General features: G+C 45.4%; 1 protein-coding gene across 1 annotated transcript in view; it reads left to right on the forward strand.

Annotated features, from left to right (window-relative positions):
* LOC309389142 (cysteine-rich protein 2-like) overlaps nt 1-23032 on the forward strand; it is a 176988-nt gene that overhangs the window by 49138 nt on the left and 104818 nt on the right. The window contains 1 exon segment of the mRNA XM_081947148.1: nt 6999-7093. Coding sequence (XP_081803274.1) covers nt 6999-7093 — 95 coding nt within the window.

Here is a 23032-nt window from a genome sequence, read left to right on the forward strand (position 1 = left end):
GATGTGTGTACACAACCTATCCCCTCTCCCCCTCATGAAGGACATGCTACCTCATCTGGCCAAGGGAAAAGTCTTCACCAAACTATCCCTTAGAGAAGCATACTACCGAGTACGTATCAGAGAGGGAGATGAGTGGAAAACTGTGTTCAACTGCCCCCTAAGGAGCTTTCAATTCAAAGTGATGCCTTTTGGACTGTAGGGGGCTTCAGCACTATTCATGCAGTTAATAAACAAGGTGCTGCACAAGCACCTCTACAAGGGGGTCCTCGTCTACCTGGTGACATCTTCATCTACACAGAGACCATGGACGACCACATATGTCAGGCCTGCAGCTAGTTCCTTTTGGGATCTTTGGCCTGCCACACTAATATTCTATTCTACTATGCTGTTTCATTAGTGGGGAATTGGGAGGGGGAATAGTAAAGAGTAGAATGTGACGTTGTCAAAATAAAATTCCTTTCTAAAAGCCAAGGTCATCCTTTGTCTCTACACCGCTGCACGTGACTGGAACTGCATGGGTGGAACTGCCAGCATGACAGTGGAAAATTGTACCATGTGATGGATTTGTGGGTGTGGGACAAGCTTATGAACTTTCAACTGGGTGGGGAAAACTCAGGAAGCTCAGATTCAGGTTTCCCACAGATGTGCCAATACGACTCTCTTAATAAATTGAAACTTTGAGCAATACTTTGCTTTGGACTCTGATTTAATTTTGGATGTTATTTGGAACCCTGGTCTGCCAAGTACTGGAAAACCTTCTGGCAGCCAACCTGTACGTCAAGGTATCAAAATGTGAATTCCATCGTGCATGGTTAGACTACTTGGGTTACCAAGTGTCAAATGAGGGAATAGAGATGGACTCAGCCAAAGTACAAGCCGTCCTATGCTGGCAACGGCCTTGCACCCGCAGACAGCTACAAAGCTTCCTAGGTTCTTGAACTTCTACAGACAATTCATCCCCTCCTTTGCAAAGATTGCCAAAGCCCTGATAGACCTCCTGAAACCGTTTGAAGTCTGGACTGTCCACAAAAATCTGGAGGCACTCAGGATCCCGCGGAAACTATCACCCAAACAAGTCCGATGGGCTCAATACTTCAACCATTTTGGTTTTGTTTTAAAGCACATCCCATGGGGTAGGAGCTTTCTAGCTGATGCCCTCTGCCGCATGCCCCAGTACAAATGCAAATGGGAGCAGGTGGTGGTCGCCATCATTCCCTCTACTCAAATAGCTGCCTAAGTGACCACCAGGTGGCAATGCAAGACCAACCCACAAGCGATCTAACCACGAGACTCAAAACTGACTTGCTAGCAAATCCCTGGTTCAGAAACAACCAATACATCTTGACAAAAAGAGATGACCTCGCATGGAAGGGGACGAAACTCTACATCCTGGAATCCCTACACACCCTAATTCTCCAGAGGAGCCACGATGCCAAACTGACAGGCCACTTTGGGTTCCTAAAGACTTTACACTTAGTCCGGAGGCAGTTCTGGTGGCCTGGCATAAAGAAAGATGTGGATAGTTATGTGAAAAGTTGCACCATCTGTGCCACAATGAAGAGACAACCGGGAAAATCCCCTGGACTGCTGCAACCAGTAACAGAGCCAACGAGGCAATGGGAGGACATTGCAATGGACTTTATAATAGAGTTGCTGAAAAGTGGGGAAAACACGGTGATTAGGACTGTAATAGACCTGTTCTCCAAACAGGCACACTTCATACCCTGCAGTGGACTACCCACAGTTCACAAGCTGGCCAAACTGTAAAAAAACCATATCTACTGCCTGCAAGGAGTACCTCGAAGAATTATCTCAGACAGAGGGGTCCAGTTCACAGCTAAGTTCTGGAGAGAGTTCTTGCGGTCCATTGGGTCATCCCAGGGCCTTAGCTCAGCTTTTCATCCGAGCACCAATGGGGCGGCAGAGAGACTGAACGCCATGGTAGAGCAGTACCTGAGGTGCTACGTGAACTATCATCAGTCCAATTGGGTGGACCTCTTATCTTTTGCTGAGGTGGCGTACAATAACACTGTTCACAGTAGCACAGGACTCACGCCATTCAAAGTAGTGAGTGGCATGAGCTTCATCCCAATGCCCGAGTATCCAAGGGATTCCCTTTCCTCAGTCAGCTTGACTGATTGGATGACGTTGCTAAAAGCAACCTAAGAAAATGTCAGCAAAGCACTGGCTAAAGCAGCATGAACGTATAAGAAACAGGCAGATAAACACCAGGCTCTGCAACAGCCATTCCAGGTGGGAGAGAAGGTTTACCTCTCTCCAAAATTTGAGATTAAAACTCCCTAGCAAGAAACTGGGCCCAAAATTTATGGGACCATTCCCCATAGTAAAGATCAACCCAGTCACAGTGCAATTGAAATTGCCTCGATTGCTGGGGAAGATACACCTGGCGTTCCATAGTAGCCTCTTAAAACCGTGATCGGATCCACTCTGAGACTACCATCCCGGGAGTGCCCGAGCCCTGTGATCATAGGGGCCAAACCCATTATGAAGTTCAACAAGTCCTTGATTCAAGTGGCACAGGTGACAACTCCAATACTTAATCAAGTGGAAGGGGTACCCCTTATCAGAGGTATCTTGGGTAAAAAGTAGAAATATCCAGGCTGATCGCCTTATAGCAAAATTCCATGCAGAAAATCCAGGCAAGCCTGGGGGAGGGATGCATCCCTAAATTATATACCTGTACTCAAATTGTTTTTGTTTCACATAGGTCGCTTTTGGGAAGTGAGGGAAGCTGAATGTTAACTTGTAAAGTGTTTCCATGACTATTATCAAGTTGACATTGAAGGGAGGGTGAATTCCATGCATACCTTCAGCCAAAGTCGGATCTCATAATTTCTATAGACATGTGAGGTGCAAAAGTTCAAGGTGCAGCACCTTGTTGGTGGATGTGATTTATGATGCAGACTGAGGGAAAGGGAGACACAGGGGTAAAGTTCAGATGCCATCAAAACAGAAATCAGATTTGGCTCTGCAGCAGAAGAAAATGCCAAAATGTTCCTCATAATAAATGACTGGATTTCTTTTGAACTTTGTCTCAAGGCTCATAATTTACTTAGGGCATCTTTTGGAAACTTCACAGCAACTTGGCAAACCTAAGCCATGCTGCCATATTCTTTTTCAAGAGAAGAGGCTTACTCCTGGCAACCCTTCCAAACTAAGTATACTTGTTCTATCTTTTTCTAATTGTACTTGTCATGAACGTTAACGCAACATACTGAAGCCTGTAGGATCTGTGATCTAACTCTTGGATATTGTTTTTTGTAATTTTTCTGAGCATTACCTGGTATGACCTTGGGATGAATTTGCTGGAATATCCCCTCCTAGGAAGATTGGGAACTGTCTTGAATGTTTTCGACTTGTGAATAATTTCCCTCACCTTGAATGATGGACTTTAAATTGTTTTGAAATAGCCTCCCAGATTGATGGCAGCAATAAGATTGATGGCAGGCCGGAGGGCGACAAACAACCCAACGCGCAAACTGGAAGTTTGGGGATGGACTTCTGGGTTGCACGTAGGTCCCTTTTTCAGGGCAACCTCCGGAGGGTGGAAAACGGCCAAAAATGAAGGCCGAAATCAGCTGGCCAGTGCGCGCTGGAGCTGACAGGGCAATGCCTCACATGCCCTAAGAAATGGCTCTGTGTGCCACCTGTGGCACGCGTGCCGTAGGTTCACCATCACGGGTTTATGGGATTCATTTTCATAAAACCCTGGCTTGATTCTCTTTGGTATCAGCATGCCTGCTTGATGACTCATTTGTGTGGAATTTGCCTTCAATGGAATTTCTCTGCTGAGAGGTCTTTATTTTTGTTTGTGGGAATTTATTTTTAAATGCAAACTGCTCCAAAAAGAGAAATGGTGCTTGCTTTTTAAAAAATATGTGAGCCTATAGGGTTGATTTGGACATTCATTCTTTTTTGAGTTTGCTTTTGGAGATTAAACTCCTGTACTTGTTCTAGGAGAAATCTTGAATTTTATTTTACCTGAACAAAATTAATAATCCTTCTAAATTCCACAGCCAGACTATGGAATAGAATATCAATTTAGCTCCCTAGGCAATTTTGCATCTTGTAGTTCCAGTTCTTTTACCTTTTCTAAGTAGAAGCTGATGCATGTTAGTAAGATGTGTATTATATCTTTAAATACTTTATTACTCAAATGAAACCTGTGAGACCATGTAGTTTTTACTGAAATAGCTCTTATAATCCTTGCCCTATTTCATCTGCACTTTCATTTTCATCTGTATAATTGAGAAAGTGGAGCAAACATCTTACAGCACATGTCCTTCTCTTTCGCCGTGTAATTTCTGTAATAGCTGCAAGTTAATGCAAATGGTTTCAGCACTGGAGTGCCATCCATTTTTGTTTTTAAAAAACAGACATTTTGAAACAGTCAAACATGGAACTGTTTACTCTGGAACTAGAGAACTCTGTGAGCATGGCTAATAACATCAAGAATTGCAACTGGTCAGGTTTTGCACTTAGTTTAATGAACCTTAAAATCAACTGACTACAGTGCAATATTCATCAAGAGTCACAACAGAGATTTCCAGCTGAATATAATGAACATCATTTAATGAAATTTAGTATCTGTTATTGATATCATTTATATTATCTTTATTGTTTATATCAATGAAAGTTAATTTTTATATATATATATTTAAAAGAGAAAGATATCATCTATAGCTAGAAACATCAATTTTCTTGATTGTAGCATCCCATTCCTGCTGTTTCTTTCCACATTCACCCTTCTCAGTTCTTCTAGTACAGTGGTAGTGAACCTATGGCACACATGCCAGAGGGGGCACTCAGTCCTCTCTGTGGGCACATGTGCCATCGCCGTGCCAAGTGCTGACAGCAGCAACAGAGCGGCGGTAGCGTGAAGAGCCAGCCAGCCAGCCAAGAAGTCTTCTCCAGTGCGAGAGTTCCAGTTCCAAAGGCAGCAGGCAGTTCCCGCCGCCTCCAGCTCGACCTCCTCTTCTTTGTCCAGCTCCAATTCTTTGGGCCCAGCGTTGGGCAGGGTGGCCCTGAGCAACCTGTTGGGCATGGGGGCGCAGTGTCAGGGTCGGCCTCAGCCCCTTGCTGAGTAGCGTACCATTGGCTGTAGTGGCCTTGTCCATCTGGAGCCCCATGTCCATCTCACCCAGTGCCGGACCAGAGTCCCTGGTGCCCAGCGGGACCTGCTGTATGCAGTGCTCCATCTCTGAGGCTTTGTTCACCTCTTACTTAATGTTGTATGGGCAAGGCGCCACTTCCCGCCACACTCCTCATCCTCCTTTAGTGGGGTAGACTACGGGTCCTATATGCCCATGCACATGCCCACCCACGCTCACCAGCTCAGCCCAATGGCACCCTCGTCCCTAGTGGGCTTCCATCCCCACACTCACTACCCACTCAGCAAGAGCTTCAGTCACCACCATCATCACCACCATCATCATTACCATCAGCCTGGCTATGGCGGTCCTGGGCTGGCCTTCAACTCCTCCGACTGTCTGGCTGGCCACGACCCCCTGCTCCTCCTGGAAGCTTAACTTCAACTCCCCGGACTTCAACTCCCTCAACTATAAAGATCAGGCCTCCTGGCACTTCCAAGTCCTGTGAGGAAAAGAAGGAGGAAAAGAAGTACTCACTTTAAAATAACTGGTCATCAGGCAGTGCTGTAGATGCTTTTAATGTAGGATGATATGATTAAAAGCAAGAGTAAGAGATAGAAATAAAGGGAACATCAATGTATTACATTTCTATTTAATAAAATGAAAGTAATAATGAGAAATAGGTGGAATAATTGAATAATGATAGACTGTAAACAAATATAGATGTGTATTGTTATAGGTATTTTATAAGTTGATTGAATATATAATATTTTTTATTTGATTAGTTTTGTTTGTACTGGAATGTATGGCACCCAGGTGCCACACTGTAGACGCATTGATTTGACATTTTTATAAAACATTAAAATTTTGAAAAAAAAAGAAATTCACTAGTGTCATGGTTAAAATAAAAAACTTACTGTATTTTTCACATTATAAGATGCACTTTTTACACCCAAAAAAGTGGGTGGAAATGTCTATGCATCTTATTGAGTGAATATTGCAGTGGGGGAAGGAGGGTTGGTGTGGCGACAGCATTCGCCGCCACCTGTCACTGCTGCTGCCATTTGCCGCTGGTGGGGAATGCTGGAACTGCTGAGCAACTGATCAGCCTCCTGAAATGCCATTGATCAGCTGTTTTAGGCGGTGGGGATCGCAGCTGCCAATCACCACCAATTGCAACTGCCGATCACCGCTGCCGCCAATCGCTGCCCCAAATGGTGGTGGTAGTGATCGGCAATGGTGATAGATGGTGGCAATCCCCACCACCTAGAACAACTGGTCATCGGTATTCTGGGAGGCTGATCCAACAGTCAATCAGTTGTTCCTTGGCAACGGCAGCAGCTCAGCTCAGTTAACAGATTGTGGGCAGAACGGAGCAGAGTCTTAATGAGCCACGTGTTGGCGCTGCGATAACGTGCTGAAGCTGACCAGGCTGTTTGCTGTTTGCTGCAAGGACAGTAGCCAGATGAATACCTGATGGATGCTGGGAGGCAGAGGCAGATTTTTTTCTTGTTTTCCTCCTCTGAAGCTAGTGTTCATTTTATCATCTGGTGCATCTTATAGTGTGAAAAATACGGTATAATAATGAAGTGATGGTGATACTGTGAGGCAGAATTAAGTAGTTACCTCAGGCAGCTGATTGTGAGGTCAGGAAAAGGCAAGCAATCTGTGTGATTATTTAAATTGTTAGCATATGTTTACTGAGGGAGAGGCTTTCTAAAGCGTTCATAAAACACAGATTACAATAGTTTTATGTGGTTCTGCCTCCATTTACATTTTGTGAATCTTCAATAATTTTTAGTCCTTTCAAGTGAGTCTTGAAAGATGTAAAAGTTGAGAATCTGGTCTGTAGAGTTCTGACTCTCCATTTTTTGTTTGTTTGTACAGCTGAAAAAGTAACTTCCCTGGGAAAAGATTGGCACAAATTCTGTTTGAAATGTGAGCGTTGCAACAAGACCTTGACACCTGGCGGGCATGCAGAGGTAAGAGATCAGATAATGAGAAGATGAAGCAATAAGCTTTTGTATCATTTAGAGTCAATGATTGAATTACATAAATGCCATATTGTGATACAAAATAGAAAACATTGTGTGTGCGTGCTCATGTGCATGTGCCCCACACTCACAATGCAATTCACCCTGCCCACCTACATGCATGACCCCCTCCATGGGGGGGGGCATTTTCGCCCTCCCCAGGCTTCAGGAAAGCTTCGGGAGCCTGGGGAGGGTGAAAAACGGGCCCAACACGCCAACCAGAAGTTCAGAAACAATCTGTTTCTGGCTTCCGGGGGGCCGGAGAAGGCAGTTTTCACCCTTCCCAGGCTTCAGGAAAGCCTCCGAAGCCTGGGAAGGGTGAAAAACGGGTCCAACTTCTGAACTTTTGGTTGGCCCGTTGGGCCCATTTTTCACTCTCTCCAGGCTCCAGAGGGTTTCCTGAAGCCTGGGGAGGGCGAAAACGGTCTCCCCATGTTCTCTGGAAGGCCAAAAACCAGCTGGCGCATGCTGGAGCTGATGGCTCACCTGCTGGTGGATATGGCTCCTGTGCCACCTGTGGCATGCATGCCATAGGTTCACCATCACGTCTCTATATCATTCCAGACAAATGGCTATCCAATCTCTTTAAAAACTCCAGTGATGGAGAATCTATAACTTCTATAAGCAAGTTGTTCCACTGATTAATTGTTTCACTGTCAGGAAATTTCTCCTTAATTCGAGGTTGGATCTCTCTTTGATAAGCTTCCATCAGATAAGCTTCTTGTTCTGCCGCTCAGGGGCTTTAGAGATGAGGTTCACTCCCCCTCTCTGCAATTAGCCCCTCAAATATTTGAAGACTGTTATCATATCACCCCTAGTCTTTTTCTTCATTAGATTAGACATACCCAATTCCCGCAACAGTTAATCGTATGCTGTAATCTTCAATCCCCTAATCAGTGGTGGGTTGTAGCCAATACACCCCGATATGAACGTACCGGAGCTTGCCTGGAGCACCAGATACTATTCCGGTACAGTGCTCCAGAGGGCCCACCCGCCCACCCGAGCTCCTTACCTGTCTTTGAAGGCTTTTGCACTTCTGCGCACATGCATGGTGTGTACAGCACCTGCGCGATGCTGTGCTGAGCAGCTGGAGCGTTGTAGAGGCTCACAGAGATGGTATGATGCACGCACACGTTGCACGTGTCCATGTGGAGGCCACTAGGCCCTTTCCAACCGTATCTTTTTTTGTATCATGGTGACCAAAACCGGACATAGTATTCCAAGTGTTGTCTTATCAGTGTGGTTTCAGTACTAAGACTTCACATGATCTTGATTCAATCCCTTTGTTGATGCAGCCTAGAACTGAATTAGCTTTTTTGGCAGCTGCCACACATTGTTGGCTCATAACAAAGTAATTTTCCATTAAGACATGTAGATCCCTCTCACAATTACTGCTGTTAAGCCAGGTACCACCTATTCAATACTTCTGCATTTGTTTTTTCTTGAGTAAGTGTAAAATCTTACTTTTCTCACCACTGAGTTGCATTTTGTTGGATAAGGCCCAGGATTAATGTCTATCAAGATCCTTCTGGATCTTCTAAACTATTGGGTATTCCCCCCAGCTTGGCATTATCTATAAATGTGAGAGTTCCCCTTCTCCTCATTTAAATTGTTTATGAAGATGTTGAAGAATACGCCAGAACCTTATACCCCACTGCATGCTTCCTTCCCTGTAGAAATAAATGTACTTTAATGTATGTATGTTCTTTTTTCAATAATATGCTATAACCATTATATTTTTTCTATTGTTGGTAGAATTTCTGTTTTGCTATTTTAAAAAAATATACAAATGGACTTGACATTTATACTTCACAGATATGTTTTATGATTTGATGGTGATTTTGTTAGCATCCCCTGTAAAATCATAAAAGTCAATTTTAGATCTAAGCTTTGCCTTATAATGATAAAATATGCTTGTTCTATTATTTCACACTATGTGGTCTGTAGATGGTAGTGCAACCTTTAATTTTATATTGTGTTTTTTACACAAGGTTCTTTCTCAGTGTGCGATAGCTTTCTACTGGATTCCCCTCTGTCCTGCCTCCTCAGATCTCCCAAAGTTCTTTCCCCAGCGTGCGATAGCTTTCTACTGGATTCCCCTCTATCTTGCCTCCTCCGATCTCCCAGGTTTCTTTCCCCAGCGTGCAATAGTTTTCTACTGGATTCCCTCTGTCTTGCCTCCTCCAGTCTCCCAAAGTTCTTTCCCCAGTATGCGATAGCTTTCTACTGGATTCCCCTCTGTCCTGCCTCCTCCAATCTCCCAAGGTTCTTTCCCCAGTGTGCGATAGCTTTCTACTGGATTCCCTCTGTCTTGCCTCCTCCAGTCTCCCAAAGTTCTTTCCCCAGTGTGTGATAGCTTTCTACTGGATTCCCCTCTCACACTCAGAAGTTACTTCCGGGTCCATCGGTCGAACCTCCTCTCACTGTATCGGTAACTTTCACCATCCGGTTCTCCTGAGCCGGTGCGAACCAGCAGAAACCCACCACTGGATCTGTCCCAGAAGTACCATGGAGTTATTTGGATAATATGGAAGTTAAAGCCTAAACTTAAGAAATACCATCAGACACTATCTACAAGTCTGGACAAATCCCTCAGATCATCCCATGAAACAGACTTGTAAAAATGAGAAAACAGAAATGTCTGTTCTCACCATATAGTTTACAGAATTAAATGGATCAGTTCTGAATTGCTTTACCATCCAAAATTAATTGAAGCAGCAAATTAGGGATTTTTTAAAAATTAAACTGTATGAAACAAGAAATATAACATTTTATTAAACACGAGTGAGCTTCTGCTAGACCAACTGTGTCCCAATTTTTTGCTGCCACCAATTGCTGGTAATGGAGAATAATCAGGAAGATAATGGTAACAGGATCAAAGAAAAAAATAGCAAATCAAAGACATAATCATTAATTTTTGCAGCTCGTCTTTAAAAAACACAATATAAAATTAAAGGTGAAACAGTGAAAGCTTTGTTAAATGAACGAATATCAATGATGAAATTGTCAGAAGCGATTAAGAGACAAAAGAGCAATAAAACACCAGGATCAGATGGGCTGCCAGTAGAATTTTACAAATGTTTACAAGACACTCTAGGCCCATCAATGTTAGAAGTCCATAATTAAGTATTGATTGATGCGAAGGTACCAAATTTGTGGATGGAAGCAAATATTACTCTGATTCCGAAAGAAGACTCAGATTTAATGCAGATAAAAAACTATAGGCCCATATCTTTACTGAATGCTGACCATAAAATATATATTTCAATAATGGCAGAGACTAAAAAGGTTTCTAAATGAATGTATACATTCAGATCAAAATGGCTTCTTACCTAAATGACAGATTAAAAACAATATGAGAATGATTTAAATACATTGGAATATTATGAAGCACATCCTTGAAAACAAATGGTGTTGATTTTCATAGATGTGTGCAGAAAGCATTTGACAGCGTAAATTGGCCAGTTATATTGTCACAATTAAAATATATGGACTTTGGGGAGAGATTTATTAACCTGATAAAGGCAATATACCATAAACAAACAGCAAACATGAGTGGAAATGGATATATGACAGAGAATTTTAATATTAAAAAAGGCCTAAGACAAGGATGTCCTGTTGTGGTCCGCTGACAGCCTGCGGAACTGGCAACAGAGTCAGACAGTGAGGAACATGGGCCAATCTTGGAGTCTGGGGAAGACTCGGACAAGGGCTCTGCGTTGAAGCAGAGAGAGGGCCAGGGCCATCTGATATGTGCTGCCTCCAGAGCCTGACGTCAGTGAGGCAGAAGAGCCTGTTCCCAGTGTGCACACATGCAGAGCTGCCAGAAGACAAGAACAGTTAAGACAAAAAGGGCAACTCAGGAGTAAGGCTTGGGATCAGGAGTGCTTTTCAAATTTTTTACTACTGGTTCGGTGGGCATGGCTAGTGGGGGCATGTGACTGAGTGAGCGTGGCCAATTTGACGTCACTCATGCACATGCCCCCCCCCTTAGCCACATCCACCGAACTGGTGAAAATTTCTGTTTTGTGAGCTGGGAGGCTGGCAAAGAACCCTCCCTTTCCCTGACACCACTGAACGGTCCGTGCCCTCCCCCTACAGATTGATGCTGCAGGAGGGAAGGAAAAAAGCCTCTTCCCCCAGAGAGCCCATGCGGGGAGAGAGGAGGCAGACTGGTTTGAATGCAGGCGGATGGTTTGTGGCCGGCACCTCCTTCGCTCGTTGGGGAGGGTGGAGAAAGAAAGGAGGCGTGTGATAAAGCAGCCCCTGACATCATGGGTGAAGGGGAGCGCCTTCCTTGGCTATCGCGCACCTCCTTTTCCAAGATTGGCAGGATGCTTCTCCCCAGTTCCCACTGTACGGGGCTGCTACACCCCGCAAGATATTTCTTAGCTCGGGATCCCAGGAGAAGCTTGTCTGCCTAGAGTTGCCAATCCTTCTGCCGTCCCAGTTGAGTCTCACCATGGTTGATGGGTCTTGCCTTGGGGTGGGGGTGGCTCCAAATTGTGCCCCACTGTGAGCGTCTCTCAGCTGTTCTGTGCAGGGAAAAACTTTACACAGTAAAGAAAACCTTATGACTGCGAGGCAATTAACAGCTTCTCGAATCTGAGAAGTTTTTCTTTTCTGTGCAAGGTTTTTCCCTGCACACAATGGCTGACAGACCCTTGCAGTGGGGTGCAATTTGGGCATGGCAGGTAGAGCAGAGGTGGGCCACGAGATGTGCATCTTACAGAAGACTGGCAACTCCGGATCTTGCGGATTTTTGGGGGTTTTCTTAAAAAAAACTGCTCTCCAGATGAGCTTAAAAACTTCTGAGGTTGCTCCTGGAGGGGGCAGGCAGACAGGCAGCATCCCCCCCCCCTTCCCGGTTGCCTGCAACCTCGAATCCTGCAGCAAGTCCTGGCCCTTGCAAAGTAAAGACAATTAAAAACTTTCCCTCATGAGATTTTCTTTACTGTGCAAGCGCCTAGAGCTGCTCCAAGGCTGCAGGCGCCCAGAGAGGGGGGAAGAAATGCCTGTCTTCACCCTCCCAAAGCAACCTCGGAGGTTTTCAAGCTCGTCTGAAGAGGTTTTTAAAGAAAACCCCAAAAAAGCCGCAAGATCCGGAGCTGTCACTCACCAGCAACTGGAAAGCGAGGTCATCCAATGCCTGTTTGCCCAGCATTCGCTCAGAGACCTCCTAGCTCCTACACACCCAATTCCTAAATTAATTAGGAAGATAGAAGAATATGGTGAAGTTCCAGGACTGAAAAATAAACTAAGAAAAAACCAAAACAATAGTTAAAAATGTTACAGACACACTGTAAGGAGCCACACAGAAAAAAGAACTAACAAGGAAAATAGGTATACAGATAGTCAAGAAAGTTAAATATTTAGGAATTCAACTAACAACAAGCAGGGTGGGATTCAAATTTTTTAACAACCAGTTCTGTGGGCATGGCTTTGGGGGTGGGGGTGGCTTGGTGGGCATGGCTAGGTGGTCATGTGACCGGGTGGGCATGGCTAGGTGATCATGTGACCGGGTGGGCATGGCTAGGTGGTCATGTGACTGGGTAGGCATGGCCAACTCGACCGACATCACTTCTTTGCCCTAGTGACAGTATTAAGTCTAAAAAAAGATATCATATACTAGTGATGGCGAACCTATGGCACGCATGCCACAGGTGGCACGCGGAGCCATTTGTCGAGCATGCGAGGCACTGCCCTGTCAGCTGGCCAGCCCTCCCCATGCTCCAGAGGCCCCCCCCCGCCCCCCCGGCGGCCCTCTGGAGGCTTCCCTGAAGCCTTCGGAACGCTTAAAATGACCCTCCGAGCAAATCGGAAGCAAATCGGAAGGCCCTCTGGAGGCTTCAGGGACCGTCCAGAGGCTTCCCTGAAGCCTTCGGAACACTTAAAATGACCCTCCGAGCAAACCGGAAGTGACTTCTGGTTTGCTCGGAGGGTCGTTTTGAGCGCTCCGAATGCATCAGGGAAGCCTCCGGATGGTCCCTGAAGCCTTCGGAACGCTTAAAACGACCCTCTGAGCAAACCGGAAGTCACTTCTGGTTTGCTCGGAGGGTCGTTTTAAATGCTCCGAAAGTGTCAGGGAAGCCTCCGGACCATCCCTGAAGCCTTCGGAACGTTTAAAACGACCCTCCGAGCAAACCGGAAGTCACTTCCGGTTTGCTCGGAGGGTCATTTTAAGTGTTCCGAAGGCTTCAGGGAAGCCTCTGGACGGTCCCTGAAGCCTCCAGAGGGCCTCCGGGGGGCGGGGGAGGCTCTTTTCGCCCTCCCCAGGCTCCTATAAAGCCTCTGGAGCCTGGGGAGGGTGAAAAAAGCATGTAAAAATGGGTGGGGGTTGCGCCTGTTGTGTGCGCATGCGCACTGGGGCGGTCGTGCATTGCATTATGGGTGCGGCACACCCGCACACGACCCCCCTGCGCTCCCCCCACTTGTGGCACGCGAGCCAAAAAAGGTTCGCCATTGCTGTCATATACCAAAAGATAGTTTATTAATCTATATAAATAAAAATGTAATGTTTGTTTGTTCAAAGTCTCAAATCTCTGAAAGTTCTTCACTGATTGCTTTGAAATATTGACACAAAGTGAATTCGACTACGCGCATGTTTTTATATACGTATATTATATAGATGTCATACTTGTGATGGGTAAAAGCATGTTTTTTTGTAAAAACATGCTTTTTTGAAAACCAGCGCCATCTGCTGGATGTAAAAGCAACACACGCTATACCATAGTGTTCATTTCTTCAGTATAGTATATTTGGAACAGTTCGGCCTCTCTCCAGCTTCGTCCCGACGGTCCCTTTATATGTGTTGCTGGGCTGCTGCTGCACCCTTTCCCCTTTCTGCCCCTTCTCCAACGAGCTTCGCCATTTCCACCAAGGGGAGCCGAAGCCTTTTGGCTTCCCCCTCCCCTCTCTCTCCTCCCCTCCCACCAGGCCTTTGCTGTCTGCGGTGGGGCGGAGCCTGCCCCATCCCTTGGCCACCTCCTCCCACCCTTAAGCTGGCCTCCCCCTGCCCAGCCCAGTGGAGCTCCAGAGGAGGTGGAAGCAGAGTGTCTCCTCAGCCTGGCCGGCTGCGCGCGCTCTCCACCCCCTCACAGGGGGCCAGCTACGGCCTCGCCAAGGTGGCTCCGACAGGGTGGCGGCAGTGTCAGCCTGAGGCACAGTGGGGCTGGGGCGGCTGCTGGGTGCCCTGTGAGATGGCGACTGCAGCGGCGACAGTTTCTCTGGATGGGGCCGCAGCCAGCGGGGGCTGCCTCGCGTCCACATCGCCAGGGGCGGCTCCTTCCTCCTCCTCCTCCTGCTCCTCAAGGGGCCCGGCTGCCTCCTCTCACTGCCACCACTGACGGAAGCCGGGTCGGGGGCGAAGGCCGCCTCCTCCTCCTCTCCTCCTCAGCTCGGCCAGGCCGGGGCCTGTGGGAGCGTCCTCCATGGCGGCTCTTGCAGGGGCCACCATGGCTCACTTCCAAGCGGGGGCCGCTGCTGCTGGGGGACTTGTGCTTTCTCTTTTCTCTTTTCTCTTTTCCATTTAACCAGACTGGGCTACAGCAACGCGTGGCTGGGTACAGCTAGTAGTTTATGATAAAAGAGGTACACAAAACTACACTGTTACAAGAGTTTTAAAATATTAATGAAAAATTATTAAATACTTAACAAAAAATAATAAAACTTATCTAAGGTATTGCCAAATTGCAGTTTTATTGGCGTCCTCAATTGCCCCTTTTTTCACTTTTACATGAGCATCATCAGCACTGTGATTTGCTCTCAACCTTTTCTTAACTACAGGAATAGGGTGCCATTCCTGTAGGGGTAGGCCAATTAAATTAATGGTCATTAAGTGAGTTATATTAGAAACAGGCGACTTTTGCTCTCTGAACATATGATGTTCATTTGTGAAAAACCCTTTTCCGCTTCTGCTGAACTTACAGCAATTGTTCTGACAATAGCTTTTGCTTTTTTGAATTGCATATTTGAATCTTTCAAAATATTTTTTATAAAAACTCTATAATCCTTTATATTAATTTTATAATTAAAAATGCATCCACTAAATGCATCCAAATGCATCCAAATTTAGAGGTCACTAAATGCTGTCAAATCTTTCGCAATAAATGCAACCTAATTTTTTTAAAAACTGCCAGTCATTCGTATTTCTCCGTAAAGTTGGTGTACTGTACTGCTGCAATGTCCAGCAGTCAGGGAGATTATTTGCAATGTTGAAGTTATTGGAAGTACTTGCTGTGCTCGTGCTCCTTTCTCCAAGTTGGAGTAGCAATGAGTTTTCACCTAACATTGTAGGGATCTGTTTTCACTCAACATTGTACAGTCTGTTTTCATCCATTGCTGTGAACAACCTGTAATGTACAAATACAAATTATCTGAAATGGTATAAGGTTTCCTGCCTGAGCAGGAGGTTGGACTCAGACCTCCACGGTCCCTTCCAACTCTGAGTCTACTGCTGGGCCCATTCCTCAGGTCTTTTAGTTCAACTCCCTGCTCAAGCAGGAGACCCTATACCATTTCAGACAAATGGATGTCCAGCCTCTTCTTGAAACCCTCCAGTGATGGAGCACTTTCCACTGAATACAGGTTCTTGACTTATGATCCCATTGGATTATTGTTTGATTAACTTTGGTGGCCCTGAAGGAGTAGGCTGCAATTCGTGGAAACAGGAATGAAGAGGGCAAATTCTTGTCATGGCCAAGAATGAAATTCTTTTTTTAAATGTTTTTATTAGCTGAAAAATCGATGTCAGATATTTTATTGCCATCGGGAGGGAAAACCCACACAAAATAATTAATATTTTCTGAGCAGATTGCAATTACTTGCTGTCCAAAGGTACCAAGCCAGGTCAGTCACTGGCAGGTATGTAAAAATAAGACAAATAACTTCCTGATCAAGTCCCCACCCCCTTGTTGAAAGCCTGCTGGGATGGTCACAAATGGCAATCATACGAATCCAGGGCAGTGAAACGGTCATAAATACATGCCAATTGCTGAACAGCCAGATTTTGCTCATGTGAGCGTGAGGATGCTATGATGGTCATAAGTGCGAGAACCAGTCATAATTCACTTTTTTCAGCCCTCTGAATAGTCCCTATATGTAGGGAAATAAAACTCAGCTAGTCCTCGACTCACGACCACAACTGAGCCGAAACGTTCTGTTGCTTAAGTGAGATGTTCGTTCAAAGTGAGTTTTGCCCCCATTTTATGACCTATCTTGTCACCATGGTGAAGTGAAGCACCGCAGTTGTGAATTTTGTGTAATGATAATGATAATAATAAAAATAATAATTTTGTGTGCCGAACCAGCAGTAATGTCGGCAGCAACCTATCCCTGATTTGAATATACATTATCATACATTTAGAATGCTCAAGTAAGTATAGAATAAACTCAAATAACCCTTGAAAATAAAATCTAATTAAAATAATCATTTTTGTACAAAAACATGATGGCTTTGCAACACAATTGCATTTACATGTAGAATCACGCAATGCAAGAATTGACAGAAACCTTTGACATAATCTAGTCCTTGCCCAAAGAAGGAATTCACTACAGATAGTCCTTGACTTCCAATCATTCGTTTACTGATCTTTTGAAGTTTCAACAGCATTGAAAAAAGCGATTTACAACCAGTTTTTACACTTAAAAACCTGCAGCATTCCCATGGTCACATGATCAAAGTTTGGGTGCTTGATAACTGGCATATCATTATGACAATTACACTATCATGAGTCATTGATCATCATTCATAACCTTCTCAACCATTTTCTGACAAGCGAAGTTAATGGGGAAAGCCAGATTCATTTAATGACCATACAATTCACTTAACAACTGCAGTGGTTTGTTTAATAATTGTGGGTAAGAAGGTCATCAAATGTGGGAAACTCAGCCTTGCTTAGCTATAAAATTTATGTGTTCAATTGTGGTGGTAATTTAATGACAACCTGTGTAGCACAAACTAAGAAATATTACTCCAATGAAGATTGTCAGTTTCAATTTTTCAAATAAACTTCAGTCTCTCCATGCATCGCAAAAACACACAGATATATAAACATGTCCACAGAATTTTGCAGTCTTAAAGGCTATTTTCATTTAGGAAAACATTTTTATATATTAAAAAATGCCCTACATTCACTGTCTAGTGTAGTGGTGGGCAATTAATTTTCCCAAGGGACCACATGAGGCACTGGAAATGTTATGGAAAGGACTGGTTGTGGCCCATGAGGGGGTAAAATATCCAGGTCTGGTTAGTGTTAAATCCCACTGATTTCAGCAACTTCCTAGGTCCGTGATGGCGTGCCACAGGTGGCATGCAGAGCCATTTGTCAGGGCATGTGTGGCTTTGCCCTGTCAGCTCCAGCACGCATGCGTGTGCTGGCTAGCTGACTTCAGCTTTTGTTTTCGGCCATTTTTTTGCCCTTAACTGCTGCTTCTAGCTCAGGGAGAGCAGATCGGCTGAGCCCGGCTCTCTCTCTCCTTCCTTGGATGGGTCCGGTGGTATGATCAGGCTTTCTTGCTGAGCTTGAGGAGGGGGGAGGCGGAACTGTTGCCCCAGCCACCTCTGTGTGCGGAGAGACGATGCAGCAGGGCAGGAAAGAATCTGATCTTGCCAGAGACCAGTGAGCCCATGTGGGGACAGTGGCAGGCTGACTTGAGCCCAGGTGGGCGGTTTGCCGGCACATCCTTTGCTTGTTGGGGTTACTCCCATTGACCCTTAGTGACAGGGAATGCTTTGTCATGCAGGCGAAGGCTGGGCCCCCCTCTGCAACACGCAGGGGGCTCCACACAGCCTTAGCTCATACATGAGTCAGCTGCCCTGAGCTGGCGGAGATGGTGGGTGCGGATGTGCGTGCGCTAACCTCCCCATTACCATCGCAGCTGCCTGGATCGCTCTCCCCCCCGCTGGCTCCCAAGGTAGGAGGCAGAATGTCCTCCTCCATGGGAGAAAGGCACAGAAAGGGTGTGCGATAGGGAAGCAGGTTCCCGGAGGTGTATGTGTGAGAGAAATATCGGACTAGTGGGGGGGGAGTTTCCCCTGTTTGCTGCAGGAGCAACGCTGGACTGAAGCATCCCGCTGGGCATTTGGAGCTTCCCTGAAATCTCCCTCCGTGTGGTTGAGGGGAAAGCCCCCTTTTTCCCCCTTCTCAAATTGTGGAAGAGCGGCACCTCTCAACAAGTTGCCGAGCACGCTGGCTAGCTGGAGAGACTAATCCACCAATGAACCATAGTCATAGCCTCAGCCCAACAGGCGGGTGGGCAAACAGGCGCTCTCTCTCTCTCCCTGGCTCGCTTGGACTGCATGGATTCCTTTGCTCAAGCGCCGGGTGACTCACGCATCGGCCAGGCACAAAGCGCTGGCCACAGAGGCGAGAAGCCAAGCTTGGAAAGCTAATCGGAGGTGGTGCACATTCTCCCTCCCCTCTCTCACCAGGCACACCACAATTTGAAAAGAGGGGGGGCTTTCCCCCCCTCAAGTCCACGGAGGGAGCAGCGCTGGGCTGAGGCGTAGGGAGCTTTGCTTTGTTTTCTTCCCCTTCCTTCTCTACAATCTGCAAAGCATTCAGTTTCTAGTGCAGCCATTGCTCTCGTTACCTTGAAAAGAACTCAATATTTTCCCTCTCTGAGACAAACACTCTGTTCAGAGCGCCTTCAACGCCTGACTCCTTTAAAAAATTCCTATGAACAGCAGTACATATGTTTATTCAATTGTATTTTTAATCATCCTCTGCTTTGAGCTTGAAAGAGAGGCTGGGCTGAAATCTGCAAAACACTCTTGAAGTTTTGCCATGACATTTTGCAAAACTGTCAGAGTTATTATCCCCATGTCAGTGAAAATAAAAAGCAAAGCTCCTCACGCCTCAGCCCAGCTCCCTCCGTGGACTTGAGGGGGGGAAAGCCCCCCCTTTCCCCCTTCTCAAATCATGGCGTGCCTGGCGAGAGAGAGAGGGGGGGAGGAAGGGAGGAAGAGGGGCCAAGGCTACGATTAGGATTCATTGGCAGATTAGTCTCTCCAGCTAGCCAGCGAGCTCGGCAACTTGTTGAGATGTGTCGCCAGGTGCCTCCCCGCGCAGTTGAGCCGCACTTGGCTCAGTGGGGGGGGGGGGGTTCATGAGGCTTTGGGCCAGGACTGCACGAGCACAGCTGCCCCACCAAGAGTAGTGTTTGCCTCTGAAGGCGGCGGGGAGCAGCAGGCGCTGAGGGTGCAGGTGGAAGGCGCTGGAAGCCTCTGGAGGGCCTGCGGGGAGTCAGGAAGGCCATCTTCGCCCTCCCCAGGCTCCTAGAAAGCCTCTGGAGCCTGAAGAGGGTGAAAAATGAGATCATCATGGACTCAAGAGAGGGTGGGGTTTGCATGCACATGCGTGGGTGGGTGTGGGCTTGCATGTGCATGCGCATGGGGTCGCACACATAGGATTCTGGGTGTGGCACACCCACCCCGACCCCCCTGCGCAGGGGGCTTTCGGCACGCAATGCCAAAAAGGTTCGCCATCACTGTCCTAGGTCATTTCTCAGACCTCTGATTTCTGGGAGTGAAGGAGGCATGGCCGCTGGTCCGGGCCTAAACGTCCCATTCCATCTGTATACTTCATTGTGAAGGAATGGAAGTTTCCCTCCCACCTTCAATTAACGAGGTGCGGATCGCAGCCTTTCCGAGAAGTATATCTCTTGATAAGAAATAAAACCCGATAACATGTTCTAATGAAAACAACTTTAATATGAAAATAAAATAAAACAAATCTATCTAAATCTTACATTTTGGCAAGAGCAATTGTTGCCCATCTTCTTCGGTAGGCAGACGAAGATTTGAAGGGAAGTACAAGAATGTGTGACGTATTAAGAAATGTGTTAGGAGGCATGCGGAGTAAATCATTGTCAGATAAGAAAAATATTTCTACAGTGTAACTCATAATAGAAGCTCAAGTAGACAAACAAAATAACGTAGTGACGTTCACGAACCAGAAGATAGCTGGAAAAATATCTACAGACGATGTCATCAGCTGCTGCCAGGCACCCGAGGTGTTGGCCAGCTGCAGGTTGCTCCCACTGCCGCCCTGATGCTGCCAGCATTTCCTGGCACCTCTGAAGTTGCCGCTGCTGCTGCACTGAAGCCACTGGAGGTGCAAAGGCTGCTCCCAGTGTCACCGTAGCTGTCCTCCTTTGCCCCGAAGCTAGGGGCTGGTGGGGCCTCCGCAGATGGTGATGGCAGCAACAGTCATCCCCGCCGAGAGACCTGTGCCCAGCTGCAGGACGCGCTGGGTCTGTCATTGTAGTCCTCTGCGACTGCCCCACCACACAGCCGCCACTCCCACTGGAAGAACGCACACCAACGTCCCCCACTGCACATAGTGGCCTCTCTGCTGCTGCCGGCTGCCCTGCCGAGGAAGCCCTAGAGCGGCGATGCTAATGGTCTACAGGGGGCCGCCGTCATGGCGCAGAAGCGATCACTGAAGGTCTACAGTCAGTGCCATGGGGGTGCAGGATTTCGCAGGAATGTGGCTGCCTTGGGGTGATGTGAGTGTGTATGGGGAGGCTTATTTTCAGTGGAGGGCATATATTAGGCCCACCCCAAAAATCTGGCATGGCCTTATTTTCGGGACATGTCATATTTTCGGGGAAACATGGTATTATTGCTGTTTATATGTACACTGTGAGCTTATGTACTGAAGGCAAATTCCTTATGTGTGTCAGGCCTGTAGTTATGTTCTTTTTAGGATCTTTGGCCTGCCACACTTTCTTATAATTTTCTATGCTGTTTCAATAGTGTAGTAGTTGGGAGGGGGGAATTGAAAGGAGTAGGATTGTAGAATGGATTGTTGACATTCTTTTGTAGAAGCCAAGGTCATCTTTTGTCTCCGCACATCGACACCTGGCCGGAAGAAGATGGGTGTACATGCCAGCGTGGAAGATGATGATTGGAACATGTGATGGATTTGTGGGTGTGGGGAGAGATCATGAACTTTCAACTGGGTGGATTTAGAGGATGTACTTCCAGAGTTGGAATTTACCATAGCCGTGCTAACATGCCTGCGGAATAAATTGCACCTTTAAGGATGTTTTGCCTTGGACAATGATTTATTTCTGCATGGTATTTAGAACCCTAACAGTGTGTCCAATCACATTTGGCCAATAAAGAATTCCATTCCTAGTTCTATTCCCAGTCCCGATTCTATTCATTTTCTTATTTAATTCTCTCTCCAGCTCCACTCCATCTCAACTGGTTCTTTCCTTATAAAGTTCATAATCAATGCAAATTTCAACAAAATGTCTGCCTAGAGTATTCCAAACAGCGAGATGGGTGATATATAAATTTAAACAGTCAGTCAGTCATTCAATAAGTAGATAGTCCTGTTCCCTAACTATCCATTATCACTGTGCACTATCAGTGTGGATATAAGGTAAGATCTGCCCAGTGTAAGCAGCCTTCAGACCACGGATGTCAAACCTGTGATGTCACAATGTATCACAACTTATTTCCCCTTCGCTAAACCAGGGATGTGCATGGCTAATGTATGAGGCATCCGGCAAGTTTGATACCTCCTTCAGACAAACAAATCTACAGATAGTCCTCCACTTATGACCACCATTAAGCCTAAAATTTCTGTTGCTAAGCAAGACAGTTCTTAAACAGGGTGGATTTGATTTAAATCAAGTCGATTTAAATCATGATTTAAATCCCTAGTAAAAAGGCTTGATTTAAATTAACTCAATCTAAATCATAATTTTTAAAGAGCAACTGTCATCCGTCCCACAGCGGCTCCTCCTTTGACTCCTTTTGATTCACCAACAGTCCCAATATTGCAGAATATACAACCTCATGTTGCATAACTAAGCTCCATTTCATGCTGAATAAATTAAATTATTAATGTATATTAAATAGAAAACTATTTTAAAACAGATTTTTCCTCAAAAGCATTTTATTAAAATAAATTTGATAAATTTGATAAATCAAAAAAATCTGATTTAAATTTTAAAAAAATTGATTTATTGATTTAAAAACAATACATCAATTTTTATCCACCCTGTTCTTAAGTGAGTTCTGCCCCATTTTATGACCTTTTTACCACAGTTAAGTGAATCACTGCAGTGATTAAGTTATTACCATTACTGTTAAGTGAATCTGACTTCCCCATTGGGTTTGCTTGTCAGATCGCATAGAGGATTAACATGATCCCAGAACACTGCAATGATCATGCATGCCAGTTGCCAAGCATCCAAATTTTTTGACCATGGGGATGCTGTTACAGTCATACATATTTTTTTCAGTGCTGTTGTAACTTTGAACAGACTATAAATGAATTATTGTAAGTCAAGAACGAACTGTATGTTACTTAATTTTATTTACTTTGAAATATTTAATAAAGTTATGGTTTAAATGGTTGAGGCACTTAAGAGAAGGGGGTCTATTTAGAATATTTAATATGTCTACATCTGGAAACAACCACTTTTAAAATATCACTTTTCTAGAAAGAAAGAATACAAATTTCATCTGTTTCTAAAGCACATACTAAGTTTTCATTCCCTGGAACTCTCTCGTCTTCTTTTTCTTCTCAAGATCAGCGTTATTAGTATTATAAGTATCCTACTGTGGACAAAGTCTGATTTCTGAGAGGAAATACTGATAAGTTATAGACATTTTTCCTTGCAAGAAATGTTCCACTTGTGCTGCCAGCTAGCTGTCACAGAAGATAACAATAGAACTGTGAAGAGGCATAGAGCAGCATTTTTCCTTGTCATAGCAATTTTTCCTAAGATAAGAGGACATTGCTCTATCACCCATCACTCACTTAGAAAAGGCAAAGAGAAAGACATGGATTCTTTCTGCCCTTCTTTTTTGAGAATGTAAATCTATCAAGTAGTAAATTCATCTACTGCATGTTGTAGTCCAGGGGT

This window comes from Natrix helvetica (genome assembly GCF_964273705.1).
Source record: "Natrix helvetica genome assembly, chromosome: 3".
NCBI lineage: Eukaryota > Metazoa > Chordata > Lepidosauria > Squamata > Natricidae > Natrix > Natrix helvetica.